The 20,551-nt window shown below is 42.4% G+C and overlaps 1 protein-coding gene and 1 long non-coding RNA gene across 9 annotated transcripts in view; one reads left to right on the top strand and one right to left on the bottom strand.

Annotated features, from left to right (window-relative positions):
- Positions 1-9,992, bottom strand: part of LOC105086806 (uncharacterized) — a 99,150-nt gene extending 89,158 nt beyond the window's left edge. For 2 of the 3 annotated variants that reach the window (XR_010384876.1, XR_836956.3), the window contains exons 1-3: positions 9,884-9,992; positions 9,499-9,603; positions 7,608-7,669 (exon numbers count right to left, since the gene is read on the bottom strand). This is a non-coding gene — a long non-coding RNA (uncharacterized LOC105086806). The remainder of the gene's footprint in view (positions 1-7,607; positions 7,670-9,498; positions 9,604-9,883) is intronic. The other variant, XR_010384875.1, reaches the window with a different exon arrangement.
- A 140-nt stretch (positions 9,993-10,132) lies between these two features.
- Positions 10,133-20,551, top strand: part of APP (amyloid beta precursor protein) — a 259,277-nt gene continuing 248,858 nt past the window's right edge. For 3 of the 6 annotated variants that reach the window (XM_031458305.2, XM_031458262.2, XM_010977390.3), the window contains exon 1: positions 10,163-10,368. In XM_031458305.2, coding sequence (XP_031314165.1) covers positions 10,312-10,368 — 57 coding nt within the window. In that variant the 5' untranslated portion in view covers positions 10,163-10,311. Of the gene's footprint in view, positions 10,369-20,551 lie in introns of all 6 variants that reach the window. The other 3 variants (XM_031458271.2, XM_031458279.2, XM_031458292.2) reach the window with 3 other exon arrangements.

Genomic DNA, 20,551 nt, shown 5'->3' with positions numbered 1-20,551 from the left:
AGGAGGCACCCGGGCAAGTTCAGACTGAAGGAGAATCATGTTAAATGGAATTCTTCCTCTGCAGAGGGATTCAGAAATGAGAGAAATGGCTCCCCTGGGCCAGCCGTCCAGTATCTTCTCTTCAAGTGTGAAAAGGTGAGAGGGCTCCAAGCTTGAAAAATCAGAAGAAACTGCTACTTACACAGAGAACCACTTCTCACTCCGGAGGGACTAGCTAAGCTGCGGGGTGTGCTGCGCTGTGGTTCAAGGAGACCCGGCATGACTGTCACCGAAGAGTCATTCCAAAGGGGAGTGTGAGCAAACGCACATCACTGTGCTTGCCTGAGCTTCTTCCTCTTGACTGAAAAGACATCTCTCATGGATGTTTCCTAGGCGCTGAATTATCAGGACTAACGAGGCAGCATTAAGGACTTGAGTTACGCCAGCTCAGTTTCTAACGTCTTGGTCAACCCTCTCCGAGGCATGGCCTGCACAGGGCTTTGGGGGCTGTTTAGAAATTTTAGTGGAAAAGTGTCAAACAATGTTGACTGAATCTGATTTTTTAACAAAAATTCCCAGTAGATTCCAAGCAGTTGAGACTGAAATGGTCTGATCGACTTGAAGCAAATCCATGACTTGTTTTCGTAGGTGGGCCTAAAATCAGTACTGATTTTGATACTTTCCAAGATTTAAGCCAGGTTGATGCTAGGATTCTAGAATTTTCTGACAACCAGAATTTTGTTTTCACCATCTTCCCTGTTTATTTCCATTTCATTTTACTCTTCCTCTGAGAACAGAAGTGGGCCTGCATGGTTCCCCTGTTTATTTCCTCAGAATCTCTTACTAGGCTTCGCAAACTCACCAGAACAAGGTGGTTATTTGGACTCTTGGTCCCATGAGGTGAGACAACAGAACCTGTTTTCACTGATAGTTGGAAAACAGAAATGACAATGATCCTTTTCAGGCTGGGCTCCCTAATTTTCCCTTGTTTTCCTTTGGTGCAATAATGAGGGCTGACAGGGCCCCTTGACGCCATTAGCAGTAAATGAATTTTTCAGCGAGGACTAACAGAGAAAAACTATGGAAATTTCGGATTTATTTTTTTTGACCCAAGAGAGCTTTCTGTATCTCCTTATGCCTTTGCTTTCCATGCGTACTTTACAAAAAATTTCAGTAAAAGCTTCTAAAGTTAATCCTTAGCTGTCTCCTTCAATTCTCCTCCCCGGAACTCTTCGTTCATCTGTTTAGAGATCCTGGCCACTTCTTTAGGGTCCCTATCCCAAAAAATTAAAGGCAGTGCAGTAAACTCAAGTCTTATCCTGAGGCTTATCTTTGTAAAGTTAGCAATACTTCCTCCTTTTTACACAAGAAAATTTAAAGAGAAGCAGTCTCAGACGTGAACTGGATTCTGTCCCATTTCTCCTCCAAACTGGGAAAAAGCTGGTCATATAGTTTTACATTGTTAGTATAAATATTCAAAGACTCTAATCCGGTATCTTCCACATAACACACATTTTAACTCCTACTTTAAACTTTCAGAATGCTTTTTACGGTATCTGTTATGCCCTACTTTAAAATGTTTGTCGGTCTAATATTTCTACTTTCTTCCTTTATTAATTTATCTTCAAGGTCATGCGTGGAAACACCTTTCAGTGGAAAGAACCCATCTGCTTTGGCAAAAATGCACGCTATAAACCTTCACTTCTGCAAGGGCCTTAAAAAAAAAAATTTAAAAGCCAAGAGTCTGTTAAAATGCTTCCAAAGCAGAGTTCCCTCAAGCTTGCTCTGGTGCAACCCTGGTGCCAGGCGTTGATGTGGTAAATAAAACAAAAACTGGGGAGAGGGAGGGATGCCATATTAAGGAGCCACTCTCTTTAAAATTCAAAATGTACAGAAGCATCTTAAAGGGCTGGAGGCATTCTTAAAAACATACATATATTTGTTTTGTTTTATTTAACCACTTATTTCTCAAACTTATTTGATCACAGAACTCTTTTCACGTGTGTATGCAATACTTAGTAACATACTACTCTATTAGGGTTCCAAGGTACATGGTTTGGAAATTGTGCTAGAAGACATTATTCTTCATTTTTAAATAAGTATTATTTCAATGCATTCATACACTGGAAAATAATCTTGAGATAGAAATATAACACTTCATTCTAATACTGTATTTACAGAGGTATCTAGGGTTCATTTGACAAATAGTTAATCTCCAAGTGCCTACTTGGTTCCTATAAGTCAACACAAAAACGGATCTTCCTTTTTGTAATATCACGTTAAACTTCATCGGAATCGTCCACTAGTCATCTTTTAGGGGTAAATCATCAATTATCACAGACAACGACCACAGCCACGTCTCCGACTTTCATCTCTCACCTGCCTTCCCTTCAGTTTGTATTGGCCATATTTAAGGTACTTCTTATTGTATGTATTTCTGATTCTTAAATAAAAACAAACTAAAAATCTCATTTATTATTTCCCTCAATTTAAAAACAGCATAATCAATGACGTCCAAGTGAGACAGAAGTGGGAACAAACTCTCCCTCCTCCATCCCTATCTGGCTGAGTTAACCTCTTCAGCCTCCTCGTTGGTGACACGGAGGGGCACCCCAACACAACTCACAAGTATTCAGTGAGACCCTGTGTGTAAAGTCCTCAGCTTGGCACACGGCGATCCTTACGCCGGATTAGTCAGAAGGGTCCCACCATGACGTCTTCACAAATGTTCTGTTTGTACCTGGAATCTCTGGCATTCCTTTCTCTCCGCTCTTCCTCATCCCAACTTTTTCATCCTCCAAATTTCCCTACAGCTCCCGCACTGACAGATTTTTCTCTCGAAATGTTAGAATGAGTCAGATGGGTCAGGAAACCCATGGTGAGCTACTACTGCCCGCTCCATCCGCCCTAACTTCCTCAGCTCCTCAAACCTAACACGTGCCCCACAGCTAACTCCCGCTTACCAGCCCCACCATGAACATCACTGCTGTGTTTACGCGGTCCTTCCTTAAACATTCTCATTTTCGCCCCCCTTTTCTTTTCATGGTTACTGTCAAATTCCCTGCGGGGGGAAAAAAAAATCTTTTCCTGGTGTCCCCAGTTACCTCTTTCTAGTGCTCCAGGTCTGTGATTCTAATTTCCTTCTGATGAATTCACATATATACACACAAATACTTTATACCAAGTTGTACTTACTGATGTATAGTTTTTACTATGCCTTTTAAAAAACTTTAATTGATATAATTGACATATAAAATTGCATTAGTTTTAAGTATACAACATCATGATTCAACATATGTATATATTGTGAAGTGATCACCATAATAAGTTTAGTTAACATCTTTCACCACCATAGCTACAACATGTTAATCTTGTGATGAGAACTTTCAAGATCTCCTCTCTCAGCAAATTTCAAGTAACGATATTCACCATTCACTATACTTTCCTCCCCAGACAGCTTTCTCATGTAAACACAAGCTCTTTCAGGGAGTGAACGTATCAGTTTTTCACTCTGCCCGCAGTGGAAGTGTAAAAACTTCTGACTGATCCACTAATACTAAACACTTTCATTCCTAGGAGTTCTATTTACTTTAACCAGAATAAACTACACATAGGACAGAAAACGTTAATTGAGGGAGAGAGCAAAGTTGGATATAGCAAAGTTGAATGCTATTTAAGGACAAGGTTGTATACCAGATGACTGTGAAGTTTTTGTTTATTTGGTAGCTGATTTGTGTGTTAGTTTTGTCACCCAAGATGCTGTTTATTTATAAAACGTGCTCATGAATTCTTCGGGCTCGTCTGCCTGGAATTTCCCCCCAATCGTTTAAGGTTTAGGTAACACATCTCTGGCTACAGCCTTCACTAGGATTCTGAAAGTTGAGTTACTCATCCGAGAGTGTAGAACTTCGCTCTTTTTAAAGAGAAGGCAGAGGACAGCCCCTCGGTATGGTCTATGTGGAGACAAAGAGGTCTGGCCATCTTGGAGCACAACCTCTCTCAGCCTCATTGTTATCAGTGTTGAGCACTGGCAATGGCCCCAGGCCATGCAGTCCCGGTGAGAGCTGCACCTTCCCGCCCTGGGAGTGAGTCTTCCCCACCAGGTGATGTGGTCGGTCCTCCCATCTACAGGAGGTGGCCAGCCCCGTGTAATCCTCTCAGCACCTCTGTCAAGCAGCCTTTTCAAGCACTGTGACATCTGCAGACAGGATGCCTGTCTTTCACATACCAGACACATGTCCTTGGGAGTGGTGGGGGCTCTTCCTAATTCTTAGCCTGTTGCCTAATTCTACATTACTGGACTCCAAAGGAGTAGCCTGATAAAAGGGTAACCTTGAGTCTGGTCTTATTGATGTGTCAAAAAAGCTAATCACTCACAAATCGGGAACTTTTGTTAGCAACTCATTACCTGGGGACCCACCAAAGTAACGCTGGGTTGAGAGTCACTGTGCTCAGGGACAGCTCCTGGCAAAATCAACACATGGTCAAAGTCAGGCCTATCCTGGTCACTCAGGTGACAGCTATTGTGAATTTCTGTTCTCTCAAGAAGAGAGGACTAAGCTAAGTACTGTGCTAGGTACCTTCTCAGTTTGTCATACCACCTGTGACATGAGGGGACGCATTTTCAGAAATGAAGGCGCTGGTAGGTTTCACAAGTACATCCAAAGCTGGTATGTAGTGGCCAAGGTTTCCCAAGGCCTGAGTCCTTTACCACCATGGCACGACGCTGCCTTATCATCAAAGTTCTCTGAAGAAGCAAATGTGTGCATGGCCTTCTTTAAACCTCCCTGCTGCTGGGTTGGTTTTCACACTTCCTACCTCTGGGGTTGGCATGCATGGTCTATTTTTTTCTCCCTCCTTTTCATTCCATAAAATATAAGAATATTCTTTTAAATTAGTCTTTGCGGTGACCTTGGAATTACCAACGTTCTTCAAACAAGTTATGTAAACCAGCTACCAAAAGTGGTCTGTGGCTTAACATTCAATATTATTGTCCCACGGACTGACTGCACTAAGCTCATTGGCACACTGTCTGTTACTTGAACTGAAGGGTGTCTCTGAAGTAGTTTTGTGCAGTGATTGCAGAGGAATAATTTTAAAGCCCTTGTATTGTTTGAAGATAAATGAACACTTCACAGATGCACCACTGAAGTAAAGACTCATAAATGAAGCGGTAACTTAAGAAACAGGGAGAACAAAATGCCACATCCTTTGTTTACAGGAAGGTCCGTTAGATGTGTACAGTTAAACGTAAGTACATTAAGTGCTAACTATTCATTTATAATTTTCCTTATGTTTATTCATCAAGAAGAAAGAAGGAAACCTTATCATGTGAAAATCTGCATGCACCATTGGAAGAAAGAATTTTATTATGAAAACTTGAATGCTATTTACAGTTTAGACTTCCCGTAGATACTGAAGGCTGCAGTCAAGATGAAGAAATATACGATGCCCTCTGTCTTAGAAAAGGTAAAAAGAGATGAGAGTGAAAGCAACTCAAGATCTACTTCTGGTCTACAAAGAGGAATCGGCACGTGGCTCAAGAAGAGAACGCAGCTGAGAAGCATGTGAAACTCTCAAAAATGTCACAGTGTCTGTCATCACAGCTACTACTCGGCAAGGCAGCACCTCTATGGAAGGTACCACAATTTACAACATGATTGGAAGTCTGGAGTAGCCAAGTTACCCAAACATTCAACCAGGAGGCAGCTAAAGAAATCACGCTGGTTACCTAGGACTTGCGCTGGTTTCAAAAGGATGTGAATAAAAGGTGGAAGGAATCCACTCTCAAGGATGGATTGGAGGGTAGCTTAAATGTGAAAATAATAATTTTAGGGGTCCTGTTATGGACTGAATTGCATTCAACCCAAATTTATATGTTGAAGCCTAGTTCTCAGAACCTCAGGATGTGACTGTATTTGGGGATGGAGCTTTTAAAGGGGGTAATTAGGTCAAAATGAGGTCTTTAGGGTGGGCCTTAATCCAATACCACTGGCGCCCTTGGAGGAGAGGATGAGGACACAGACTCACATAGAGGGAAGACCATGTGAAGACACAGGGAGAAAATGGCCATGTACAAGCCAAAGAGAGAGGCCACAGAAATCAACCCCATGGACACCCTGATCATGGACTTCTAGCTTCCAAAATCGTTAGAAAATAAATTTCTGTTGTTTAAACCACCCAGACGGTGGTATTTGGTTATCGTATCCCTAGCAGAAGAACACAGAGCTCACCTTCTGGCCTAGACTAAGACTGCTTTTGGTGGAAATCAGAAAACTCATAGAAAAAAACATATGTGGAATACTCTTTGACATAAATTGTAGCAATATTTTTTTTTGGATCTGTCTTCTAAAGCAAAGGAAATAAAAGCAAAAATAAACAAATTGGACCTAATTAAACTTAGAAGCTTTTGCACAGCAAAGGAAACCATTAACGAGATAAAAAGATAACCTACTAAATGGGAGAAAACATTTGCAAATGATATGACAGATAAGGGGTTAATATTCAAAATATATAAACAGCTCATACAACTCAACGTCAAAAAAAAAATCTGATTAAAAAATGGGCAGAAGACCTGTATAGACATTTTTCCTAAGAAGATATACAGATGGCCAACAGGCATATGAAAAGATGCTCAACATGGTTACTCATCAGAGAAATGAGAATTAAATCTACCAGGAGATACACCCTCACGACTATCAGAATGGCTGCCATCAAAAAGAATACAAATAAATGTTGAGAAGGATGCAGAGAAAAGGGAACCCGCGTACTGCTGGTGGGAATGTAAATTGGTGTAGCCACTGTGGAAAACAGTATGGAGGTTTCTCAAAAAACCAAAAATAAAACTACCATATAAGCTAACAACATCATACCTGAGTGTATACCCCCAAAAATGAAAACACTAATTCAAAAAGATACAGGCACCCCAATGTTCATAGCAGCATTATTTACAATTACAAACACACGGAAGCCACGTAAGTGTCCATCAACAGATGAACGGATAAAGAAGATGTGATGTATATATTCAATGGAATACTACTCAGTCATAAAAAGAATGAAATTTTGCCATTTCAACAACATGGATAGACTCGGAGGATAGTATGCTAAGTGAAATAAGTCAGATGGAGAAAGATAAATTCTGTATGATATCATTTATATGGGGAATCTAAAAAAATAAAACAACCCAATGAATATAACAAAAAAGAAACAGACTCCCAGATATAGAGAACAAACAAGCGGTTACCAGTGGGGAGAGGGGAGGGAGGAAGGGCAAGGTAGGGGAAGGAGATTAAGAGGTACCAACTAATATGTATAAAGTAAATAAGCTATATGGATGTATTGCACAACACAGGGAATGCAGCCAATATTTTATAACAATTATAAATGGAATATAACTTTTACCAATTATGAATCACTATATTGTACTTCTAAAACTTATATAATATTGCACATCAACTATACCTCAACAAAAAATAAGACTGCTTTTGGTGATATTTGCATGGCACAGACAACACCTTAAACACAAGATGACAAGAGATGTGGCTCAGCAGTACTCTGCATCAAATAGAGGGGAGATTCAGCAGCAAATGTGACCAACCTGAACCCATCCAATCCAATGCAACACTAACCTGCAGAGTGAGGTGGACAAGAGACTCCTCCATGCTGCAGTGGCCACAGCACTCTTGGAGGACTGTAAAACACACACACACACACACAGACAAATCAGAATGCATTTAGAGAACAGCCAGGGTGTGGCAGGAACCAGAAACAGGTTCCACTGTGCCACGTGTGCACCTGTTGAATGACGTGCCTGTGTTACTGTGCAAAAAGAGGACTCTGGAGGCAGGAGCAGCGTGAAAGCTGTTGGCAAATATGTGAAGATCTGTGACGTGGAAAAGACTTGTTTGGCTTGGCCACAGATGTACAACAAGGACCTCTGGGTGCGAGGTGAAAGGGACGGGATGTGGGCTTTCAGTGGGGTAAGAGCTTTCTAGTAACCAGAACAGCCAGAAGACAGAATGCACTGTCTGAGGAGTTAGGGGATGCCTCCCAAGCCGAGGCATTTAGGTCTAGGCTGGGAATGTTGTGGAGATTCCAGCCAATGGGTGCTCAGTCCCCTCTCCAGTGCTGAGTTCCAACTAGAGATGTTCTCCTATTTACTGCTCAGAGGATCCTGAAGACACCTCGGGGCAGGAAATGGCATTAAACACAGAACAGCGATAGTGGCTGAAAATTAAACACCATCAGGCTCTCTGAGTGGTGATGAAACAGGAGAAAATGTAAAGAACGTCCATCACTCTGACACAGTCAGCAACTCATCACCCCCACGGAACATCTTCTCCAGGGATGGTGACTGCGGTGCGTTTCAACAGGGGGAAGGGAAAGTGCCAAATCTAAGAACTTTTATTTTCATAGATTATAACCTCACCTCTGTATTTCCGAATTCTGTGCTCAGTAAAAGTCCCTTACTCTTAAAAATTGCTTCCTCCCTCCCAGGACTGACTTCATGGGCACACAATCGGTGTGGTCACAGAGTCCTGTTGTGCTCAGAAGGACCCTATTCTTGGTTAAATATTCTTAATTTTGGAACAAAAGGTCCCATCTTTTCATTTTGCACTGGACCCTGTAAAATTTAAGAGTTGGTCCTGCTCCTTTCCCGTCTTTGAGTCAAACTCCTCTCTGCATTCAATTGCTCCTACAAACCTTGGGCAGAGGGAATTGTGGTGGTGCCTAAATGTTTGGAAGCAACTGGGTTTTGCTGTCACTTGGGCATTTCTCTGCAGTCCCAACCGCTGTCAGCTTTGCGAGAAGTTCCCTCTCGGCAGCTTCCTCACTTCTCAACGTAAATAGTAACAGTAGGGGCCTCATTGGTTTTGGTAGGAAGTAAATGACTTAAAGCATGTTAAACAAATAATTCGCGGTAAAAAGTATTTGTCATTATTTGTTGAGGACATTCAAAGGTCATTCAGGGGAAAAAGCAACCCAGGGATCAGGCTTGGATGCTTAGAGGGGGTAAAGGCAGGAGACATCTAGAGAAGCTGGCAGAGAAACGCTGACATCTCGGGAAGGAAGTCTGCATCCTCCTTGGCCGAGCCATGAGCCCAGGGCCAGAGTCTGTGGCTTCATTCCATCCCACCAGGCCCACTGTGGACTGTGGCTCAGAGACACCTGCTCCTTCAGATCAACAGCAGGGGATACATCTGGGCAGTTCTAGACCATTCTAGACTCACTGGGCACTAACTCGGCATTGGACGGTGTGTGTTTAGGAGAAGGTGGCTTCCCAGAAGTTTCACTTCTGTAATTTAGGACAGACACAAGGAAGCACAAGGACGGAGTTGGAGGTCACAAGTTCTGAGGTATGGGGGTCGGTCATCTTTCCAGACCCCTTCCCTCTTAACTTTTACTTCACCCGCATCTCAGATTACATTCCTGTCTGATAAAAAAATCCCTGATGACATCCCCTTCTCAAAACAAAAACAAAAAAGACAACAAATAAACAAAAATTTAAAAGAAAACAACCTTTTTTTCAAGGAGAAGTAAATAGGTCGCCGCTTCTTCTCCGGGTCCGGCGCCCTGCTCCTTCGGTTCGGTCTAAAGATAGAAATTCCAGGTTGCTCGTGGCTGCTTTTGACGGAAAAAAAAAAATGAGGTTTTTTTGCTCTCCCAACGAGCAAAGGGATCCTATTTCCTTTAAGCTTGCCTTGTTCCCATTCTCTTCCAGAAACACCTCCCCCCACCTCTCCAAACCGAGACAAAAAACGGAATGCGGATAAAAACGCACCCCGCAGCAGCGCTTTATAAAAAGGCACCCCCGCGAGGCCTGCGGGGTCGGATGAGTCAAGCTCACGGGAACGAGCGGGGAGCGCTCCCGACTTTTCTGGAGCTCAAACGTCCTACGACTCACCTTCCCCTGATACTGCACCGTCCCTCTCCGGGCCCCAGACTCTCCGTCCCACCGCTCGCGGGGCCAGGCGGCCGGCGGCGGGCGAGGCGCGCGGGGAGCGGAGGGGAGCCGGGGCGCCGCACCTGTGGGCGCCGGGGACGCAGGCCCCTCCCCGGCGGAGCGGGCGCAGCTCACCGGCGGCGCCGCTAGGGGTCTCTCTCGGGTGCCGAGCGGGGTGGGCCGGATCAGCTGACTCGCCGGGCTCCGAGCCCCGCCGCCTCGCTGCTGCTCCGTCAGTTTCTTCGGCAGCCGTAGGAGAGAGCACCAGGAGCTGCGTGAGCGCGGGGCCATCGGAGACGGCGGCGGCGGCGGCGGCGACACCGGCAGAGCAAGGGCGCGGCGGATCCCACTCGCACAGCAGTGCACTCGGTGCCCCGCGCAGGGTCGCGATGCTGCCCGGTTTGGCACTGGTCCTGCTGGCCGCCTGGACAGCTCGGGCGCTGGAGGTGGGTACCGCGCCTTGGAATGGGGGTGGGGGTACGGTGGGGACCCGATCCCTCTAAGTCTTTCGTCCAGAGAAGCTGGGGGCAGTTGAGGGGCCCCCTCTCCCCTCCGTGCCCTACGTCCCCGCTTGCGGGCACCCTGCGCATCCCCGCCTCTGGCCCAGCCCTGCCCCGGGGACGCGCGCTCTGGCCCGCGGAGAGTGAGCGGGCTAGGCTTCGGGCGCCTGGGTCCGGGCCAGTTGGGGGCGAGAAGAAGAGGCGATCCTGAGCTCAGACCCCGACTCAGTCCCTGCCTGGGGGCCGGGGGAGGCGAGAGACATCCAGAGGGGAGCTAGGGGAAGAGAGCACGTGGGGAAAACCGAAAACGCAGAGTCCCTGGATCCTATCCCCAAGTCTTGACCTCTGCCCTTCCCTTTCTCTCTGGCCCTGGGAAGGAGGAGTCGGGACAACTGGGCACCCCCGTCCCACTTCCCTTTGCCTTTCCGCCCGGGTTCACCTTCCCTTCGCATCCCCAACACCCCTTCCTTGCCCGACCTCCTCCTCCTTCCTCTTAGCGGCTGCTCGGGCTGCCGCCTGAGTGCGACCACAAGCAGGGTCGCGCACCACCCTCCTCAGGCAAACTTTGTACATTTCTGCGTCTCCCTTTTGTGTTAAGTTGCGAGAGATGGGAGGGGTCAGAGACCCACAGCCACCTCGTACCTTCCGCAAGCCAAGACATCCCCGGCGTTCGCTCGCACCCTCAGATTGGCCTGGAGAGGCAGAAGGTCCCCGGGAACAAAAGCCGCGACACCCCGCCCTCGCCAGCCCGGGGCGCGGTAGGCTGAGCCGCGTTAGTCTGTGCGCCACCGAGGCTTCCGCCTGCCTCCCTTCCCCGCGCTGCGCCGTCTGTCCCGGAGGGGGTTGGGGCGGCTCTAGGGAGCCTCAAGGCCCCTCTACTTCCCACCCACCCCCATCACCTCCGAGCCTTGCTAATTCGTTCTTGGTTGTAAAGTCCTTGGGGAGAAATACGCGGAGAGTGGGGTGTGCGTCTGGAAACGCAGTTGCGGGCGGTGGGGAGGCACGAGCTCTCCCCTCCCGTGCATCAAAGGAGGTGTTTGTGCGATTAAGGCGCGGCTTCTTCCCGGGCAGCGCTGGGCACTATGGTTTAGCTCCTCTGGGGGCGTGGGCTGCTGGGAGGGTCCTCAGGGTCTTTTTTTTTAGGGTGCAGATAAAAAGGATTGAATTGAGTGAAGATTAAGACGGAGAAGATGGCGCCTCTGCAGTGCAGCAAAGAAAAGCTGTGTGGAGGCTGCAGCCTGGTAAAATCCACCCACCACTAGGTGTATAACAAGTCTTCCCCATTCAGCCAACTCTCGAACATTCAGCTCACGCCTGTGCAAAATGACTATTTTCCTTTTTATCTGAAGATGCCTAGAAATTGTTTGCGTGGATAGTTGGGGCAGAAAAGGTTGTATTTAACATCGTTTGGGTTTTCATTCGGTATCTTACCCTTTGTAGCCCCACCTTTCCCCATTTTTTCCCCCTTCCTTTTCCCTACCTCATGGTAATTTTCCAAAAGAGCAATTTCTGGACAATTGTTTTCCTGTAATTCCACTGAGGCTACTGACTATCACAGCCTAGTGAAACCACACTGTGGCTTTTTAGTCCCTAATTTACAAGGTCATTGAACTTTTTCCCCTTCTGTGTTTTACCTACAAGTGGCTCAGGAAACTCCTCGGAGCTAGTTATGGCAGTTTGTTTTAAGAGTTGAAGAATTTGGTTGACCATTAAAAAATGCATTTAATTAAGGAAACTGGTTTTTCCCATATTTAAATTTACTCCTACAATTATTTCAGTTTTCCTGATTGTCTTACACACAATTAAAAAACACAAGTAATTAAAAGCATATCATATTCTTTATATTTGAAGCTTTTGCCAAAATGTAAATTTTTAACTTTTGGAACAACATTTTTTCCATGTGAAAGAAGGCAGAGTGCAGGCAGGTATGATTCAGACTTCTTTTTTAGCTGGTTTGATTGCATGTTTTGCTCCTTCTGCCATCGTTTTGGACATTTTCACTGGTTACTGTCACCTCCTTCAAAGGGTGGAGATCAGATTCACATTGGTTCATTTGCAAAGCATTAATGGAAGGGTAGGCAATTCACTCTAACGAGGTTTGAGGGGGATTTATCCAGCTAAATCTCTGTCCTCTGAAAAGATGTAATTATGAGTTGCCTGTCTCTTGCAGGGCTTAGAAAATAGGTCTACTGCAGATGGCTCGAAAAAAGAAATGAATAAGGGCAGTGATAATGGGGCCTCGGCTTCTTCTGGGGGAAATGTGATTACCTGAGCGGATGATTTTCCCTGGCATAGTGAAAGAAGAGGCGTTAAAAGGGCCCGGATGTTTGTTGATTTAAACTTGCTTCCTCTTAAGTTTTATTTTCCTGTGTTGTGGGGTTTAACCTAGTCACAATTATCTGCTTTGATAGCGGTGCTAATTCACAGATTCCAGATCCCTACTCACACTGACTAGGACTGTGCTAACAGTAGGTGCCTTGGCACAACACAGGGATGCTCAGATTTGATGGTGGGCTGTAAGGAGTCCTGGTCCTTGCTGATCCGTGGGAAGCCACAATAACCACAGGGCACCAGAGCTGCTCCCTTGTCACCCCAACCAGCAGAGGCGCCTGATGGGCACTTGGGAGGCCATTAGTACTGCAGAGAAGGACTCCAGGCAGACTGATGATCCCTGGTGCTGATTGGGAGAGTGAAGAGGCACGTGTAACTAAGGATCACAGGGTTAAATTAGGAATGACTGATTGTAAAAAGAAAAAAAGGAAAAAAAAGAATGTGATCCACTAAATATTGGGTCAAAGAAAAAAATGGAGAGGTTTTCTTTGTGGAAAAGGCTTTCTCCCTGTTGGTGGAGGAGCCCTGATTTTTATTACTGTTTATGGCTTACTAGAGACTTCTAGACAGATACTGGTATGAAGATGAAGGTTGTCGATCATTCTAGAAAGAAGCAGAGCTATCATGTGCCTTTTAGGTGGCTGTTAAACTGCCACTAAGGAATGTGGTAAAATTCAGTAGAAATGTAATTCTAACCTAGGTGGGGACATGTGTTACCTTAAGAGACTAAAAAACATCTTTCATTAATGCACTTCTTTGACTCTGCCTCGTTATGTCAATTACAAATGCAAAGATAAACCTTATAAATGTACTTTAAAAGTTAAGCTCCAGGACGTAAGGTTTAATTTGGCTTGCATACACCTTATTTCTCCCCACCCTCGTTCCCTGATCCCCAGGAAGTTTGCAGAGTAAATAAGACAGGCACATGATTACAAAAGAAAACACAAAGTGTTAAGCACCAAGAGGAAAGTACAAATTAAGCCATATCCTGAGTAAAACTATTAGCAGTTTAAACATCTATATTTAAGGAATGAAGAAACAGGAGGATGAGATAATCCTGGAGAATTGCCTGGTGGTTCATTTTCAGCCAGGTTTGTATCTCAGGTCCTGGGAAGGGTGATTAAGTCTTTGCAGTTACAGTATTTGTTTACCTACCTCTGTCCACTTTTCCACTCTGAGACACACACACACACACACACACACACACACACACACACCCCCTGAGGGTGCGGGTGGAACAAGTGTGGGATTTGATTTTCTTAGTCTCTCCATCTATTCATTTGGAACATTTTTTATTGCTTCTCATTTTGAGCCAAGCTCTGTCCTGCAGCCCTGAAGATAGTGTGGTGAACCAAACAGTCTTTTGCTTCAGGAAGCTTCCAGTCATGGAGGGAAGACAGAGAATAAAAGAATCATTATAAACGTGTGTTCATGAGCAGTGACAGATGCCTTGACGGAAAGGGAGAGTGCAGGGTACACTGTGGAGAGGAGCAGGGAAGTCCCAGTGGGGAGCTGAGGGGCTAAAGGCAGCATCTTCAGTAGGACCTTGGCTGAGGGAGTGAGTCCGAGAGGAAAGACATGATTCACTGAGCAGCAACAAGGAGGGTGGGGAAAATAAAGTACTTCACTCATTTTCTGTTTTGTTTTGTTTTGTTTTTCCTGGTAGTTTTCTACCTCTCTGGGTTCTACTTGACTATAAAATGGTTTCCTTTTCCTAGTGGGACCTCACATACAAATGTATGGAGTGGGAATTGCTCACCCAATCTTCTGCACATCCTTGGGAGCACTGTCACCCTGTGTCTCTCAGCCAGTATCCAGTTACACCCTCATGAGTGGCTGGAGGAAGACAGAGGTGGCAGGTGGAGGTGGCCAAAGTGAAGCACTGAGCAGACCTGAATGAGTAGCACGTTTAAGCAAGAAAATATCTATTTCTTAATTTTTATTATTGTTGTTAATGAAAAGCAAAGAGTATCTGAACCCTCAAACTAGGTTTGGAAATGGAAACCATAGTGAAGAGGACAATGTTATGTAACTATGCCTGCAGTTTAATGTGGATAGTTTAAGAAATAACCGTTTCAGTGAGGTCACTATCTGGTAAATAAGATAACCTGGTGAATTTTTTTTCTTTGGAAAAGATACCTGGTGAATTTTCTTCTTCAGATTAATGGTTAATAGATATGCCTTACTGGTACCTTTTTAGAAGTAGAAATCTACCCCAAACTGGATTCGAATGACTCTAGGAATAAAGTAATTCATTAAAAAAAAAAACAGCCTGGACACGTTCATGAACTAATACTTCTCTGAAAAACAGATGCCTGATAGGTTAGTTAGCTGACTTCAACGTGGAATACAGAGAATTCAGTATGAAATCTTAGCTGAGATGGAGAACTCAGGGGCCATTTTATTTAGACTTTGTGGGGCTATATTTGGAAGAAACATGCAGTAGAGATTTAGCTTGAGCATTGCTAGGATTATAGTATTTTATGAAAGAAGGTAGTGGTTGAAATGGGGAAAATGAGAGGCTTTTAAAAGCCAGCTCTCTGGAAAGTGGAATTGTTCCTACATTTATAGCCTTGGTTTCGACATCAATGTGATGTCAGGCCAGCAGCCAAGTTGTGGGGTTTCTCACGTGTTCAGGGAAGGTAGCATCCCGCAGTGATCAAGAGCCTGGACCGAGCCAGGAATGACTGGGCATAAATCCTGGCTCCGGCCCTTTTGAGCTATTGACTGTGGGCCTGCTCGTGTCTCAGTTTTTCCCTTTGTAAAATGGGGATAATATTGCGTATGGTTGTTGAAGATAGAGTTAATGTATGTGTAAATTGCTTGGAGTAGTATATGAGTTTATATATATACACGCACATATATATATGTGTATATATATATATATATATAAAACATGACACATTATGAAAACTCCATGTTAGTTACAATTACTGTTTATGATGATGTGAAATAGATATATTGAATCTCATACGCTGTTGAAAGTTAAAAAAAGGGTATATGATGTTTCACTTATTGACTGATGCACTTGCTAACCAGTTAAGATTATTGCAGGCATTTGGCAGTATGTTCATGAAAAGAATGAGTGAATTTGATTGAAATTTTAAAAAAGACATTGCAGATAAGATTTTTACCACATATAAAATTTTTTAAATACATGTTATAAAATTTCATTGATGAAATATTCATAGGTATTTTATATTTCATTTGGCTTTTTGGAAAACCATTAAAACAATTCATGCTCGTAGAAAAACTTGAACAGTACAGAAATGTGTAAAAAGTGTAAGCACTCATTACGCAAATGGGAAAGACCTGTTTTAAATGTTTGCACACCCTGGCAGCTTGCTACACATGTCTGATATTGGGCAAGTTTATATTCTGGCTCAATTATTAACTCAGCTATTGGTTGACTATCAGCTATGTGCAGAGCTGTGAATAACTTGGTTTAGTTTTAAGCAAAGCCTATTCTAGAAAAATGAATAAACATGTTTTGCCAATCTAGGCAGAAATAGAAGATTTCAAATGCCAGCAAAAGAATTTTGATCTTACCTAAATGCTTGAAATGATCTTCATCAGAGGGCGAGGAAACCAAAAAGCAGACTGCTTGAGAAGATAGCCTTTATGTAAGAAATCAGTTTACAAAATAAAATGAATTATATTACTAGCCAGATGATGGTAAGCTCTGAAACTTTATCCTGATCTACTGCTTAATTAAAAGGCATCCTTTTTTAAATCAGCATACTTTCCTCATTATAAAATAAAAGGTTTTTCAATCTCAGTTTCAAAATTAGGCTAACGATATTTGAGAATACCCTAAATTAGTAATACTGTGGTTAAGGTATGATTAACACATTGAAGAATCAATAAGCCAAGTCCCAAGGAATCTATATGGGTTTTTTTTTTTTTAACTCACACCAGCTCAGGTATTTATCCTTGTCCTGCTCAATCAAAATAAGTGGATTCAAGTAGGAGGAGATAATTAATGTAGCTGTGTTTGAACGTCGTACACAGAGTAGATACAGTGAGGAATGAAGGTACCACAACCACATAGTAGGGTCAATGCGCAGGGGCAAGGAATAAGCAAGATAAACATTTCAGAAAAGGAAATAGAACAGTAAGCTTGTTTTGTAGATGAACAAGTTCTAGAATTCTTAAGGTCTGAGTAGTGATGCACCCCAGTGTTGGTATCTTCTAATTTCCAGAGGGTCTCTCTGTCTCTTTTTATTTTTCCTTCCCAAGTTGAGATGATTTTTAGCTGAGAAATTTCAGTACGAAAAAAATTTTGAGTGATTTTTTTTTCTTGCTGCTATGAGATTGTTCTTTGCCTTATTCTCGTTTGTAGAGAATCTAATTTGTCCTATGTGCTCAGTTCGCTTCCATAGAAATCTGCATACTATCTTCACTAGAGGATGTTAGGCATCCTAGATGATTAAGACAAATTACTTTCAGCCTCAAAGAATGCTTAGGAGAATAAGAGGTCTGCTCTATCAAGAAAAGTCATTTTGTATTAGATGAAGAAATGCATTATTACTCTTGTTGCTTTGTTAAATTTCAGAGCCTTAATGGCTGTGATATGTTTTGACCCCATGGAGACATTTTACAGGAATAAAGACAGGTTTAATTCTACTTTTGAGATGCAGTTATACACTTTAGACCTGACCTCTTACCCCCTCAGTGACCACAAACTCGTTTGTTGTTTCTCTTGTCTGCACATGCTTGATTACAGTAAAATTAACAAGACAACATAATTTTTATTTTTAGTCAAAAATGAAGACAATAGTATGGTCTATTGAGGCTTGGTTACTTCAAAAAAGGACTTTTTATGTTTGCTCTTTCTATGGGATGGCTTTTCAAAAACATAATTATTGTTTTTATAAATAGCACGACTCAGTCATTTTGTAATGGAATTAACAGGCACACATGATACAGATAGCTAAGTACTACTTTGTAACCATATTTATTGATTTTTTTGTCTTTCAAAAAAAGAGTCCTTTTCTACTTTGAAGGTTGAGCCTTAAAACTGATGCAAATTTTTCGAAATCTTAGCCTAACTCTTCAGAGACTAACATAAATCTTACCATACGAGAAATGATATTTGAGAGCAAATATTCCTCATGTTGATGCTCTTAATTGCTTGTTACGGTTTATTTAAAACAAATACAGGCTTATCATTGCGGTATATTGGTTTTAAGATATGTGATGAGTTCTTAAAGAACTCCCATAGAAACTTGCAAATATGCAGACTGATCATTCTAAGAATAATTTATTCAGATACTTACATATGAAATGAATTAGCAGTTTAAAATTAAAATCAAATTTCTATAGAAAAGTGTTAACAGAAACCTAGATTTTTATGGGCACACCCAGAAAAGGAAAATTCACTCCTTTGTTTAACCAATACTTTTTAGGTCCTTCCCCTCAGAGGAACTTACAATCTAATGAGAGGCAGACAGAATAAACAGCAAATAGTAGGGGACTTGGGAAAAATTAAGTTGGGTAAGGGGGTAGGGGTTTGCTAGATGGCAGTTGGCTGTGAGTGTGGTATTTTATGTGATATTATCAGAAAAGTTCTCTGATCTAGGCACCACCCAAATGTTAACTTAGATACCTGGAGGAGAGAGCTATTTAGTCACTGTGATGTAAAACAATACCTGGGGACAAGGGATCTACTTTGGTGGTTAGATATTAAAAACAAAAATGGTGGAGCAGAGAAGTTGATATTGCCTGTGATCCCAAACTGTTTCCTATAATTTGTTTCCCCACTCAACGACAATGCCTAGTAGTATTTACTAAGTGTTTGTTAAATGTTTTAAATGAATACTCTAGGAATTTTATACTTTAGTGATGAAAAATTATGTACTTGATTCTTGGCAGTTGAATTAACTTCTCTTATGTTTAAAAAGATTGTGAATGACACCTAACTACATGTGTACAGAAAAAAATAAAAGCCTCTTTAGTAAGATTCATTTTTCAGCCTTTTCTAGAGCATTTTATTGTGAAAAGATTTCATAAATGCTCAATAACTTCATTGGCAACTCTTCATTTCAGAAATTCAGCTCACTCAGCAAAAAAGGCCTTGTTTTTGAAATATTCCACCAGCCCTCTGGCTGGCACACTTTCAGTTGAGGGTAACTAGAAATGATTTTCTTTGAAGAAGAGGGTGGAATTCAGAAAGAATACATTGTGTGTTAGAATGAAATTGAGTGGCTATCAAAATGAAAATTTCATTATCATTGTGTTTTTTCAGTTTGCTGCTTTTGGCCATTTTTCAGCTAACATCCACTTGTTAATTCAGTGTGAACCAGGATAGAAATTGGCCCTTTAAGAAAAAATTGAAATTCTGTTACTCATATTCTCTTAAAGAACTCTTCAAATTCAAGGCCTGAAACCAGTGCCACTATGTGCTATTAACTAGACGGGCACTGAAAATCTAATTGAGGTCATTATAATTAGCCTTGTGTCTTGCCAGTGTTTTCTCAGACTTGTTTTTAATGTTTTGTGTCAAGTGTCAAATCCTCTTAAATCACAGAACCCAGAAATTTTAAATCCATTGAAAGTAAACTAAATTTTAGAATCCTGTGGTGGTTTTGTGTGGGACAGGTCCTTGGCTGGTAGGATGACTGAACAGGAAGGCAGCTTACATATTGCTGTTAGTTTAAGGAATTGTGAAGGGCTCCTTTCAAGAGTACATTTGTGACCAAATTATAATTTTGGAATCACTGCATACTTGTTCAGTGAAGTATGATCAGAGGGAATCCTCTGAGCATGGCCATGTGACTGGATGGCTGAGACAGCCTGCTAGATGGAGCGATCTTAAGACAGTGTAAGTCCTGGGAACTTGCAACTGAGTAATTAACCAACATGCCTTTGGAGATATCCAGGACAAAGATAACGACGAGTAATGACAGGGAGGACACACTTAAGTAAACAAATAGGAAGCAGACCCACCCAATTCCTAGGTAATTTCGTCCTTTGTCTTTACTTGCCATTTGAATATTTCACTTCACTTTTGTGAGCCTGGATTCGAAGGTTAAGTTTGTATCTTTGTGAATTTTCTAGGTGGTGTTTATAAGGACACAGCTGGGAAGTACTCTGTTTGTTGGCAGTTTCTGTGTGTGTGTTTTTAGTTGTATTTATTGATTTCATAAATAGCCAATAAAGAGAAAAACATTTTAGCATTTTTTTTTCCTGGAGGAAAACAAAAGACATTGGTTAAAATATCATTCTAAGGGTTTATTACCATTGTTAAATTATTTATACGTAAAAAAAATCTGACATGTACCTTCATGGTCTTTTGCTCATTCATCTCAGAAATGTAGCATGTGAGACACAAACCCAAACCCATCGATCAATTCTTCTGTTAGCAGATGAGGGGGAAGTTTAATGCAGGATGTTTAATTGGCTGTTTGTATAATGTGTTCACCTGTTTTGTCTCTAGTCCAAATTTTCTCAGGGCATTTGTGATTGCCTTCTGTGATACTGACACTGATTTGGAGTTATGATTTTTCATTATTATTAATTTTTTATCTCACTGCATTTTTCTCCTACTTTCCTTGAATTTTTAAAAATATCATTCATTTTTTGGACGCATACTGGATGCCTTCTGTGTTTCTGGGTGACAGGAGCCGTAGAATCTTCTTGGGACTGTGAGTAAACAGAGAAGGGACTCAGTCTGTTCCTTGAAGAATTCGCAGCCTGACAGGGGAAGAAAGAGATGGAGAAGTAATTAGGTACAGTGGGCCAAAGGCCACAATGGCCGAAGGTACAAAGTCTTCATAGAGAAGGCTGGCAGCATTTG

This window comes from Camelus dromedarius, chromosome 2 (genome assembly GCF_036321535.1).
Source record: "Camelus dromedarius isolate mCamDro1 chromosome 2, mCamDro1.pat, whole genome shotgun sequence".
NCBI lineage: Eukaryota > Metazoa > Chordata > Mammalia > Artiodactyla > Camelidae > Camelus > Camelus dromedarius.
The sequence above is the reverse complement of the archived record's forward strand: the minus strand, read 5'-3'. Positions and strand labels throughout refer to the sequence as shown.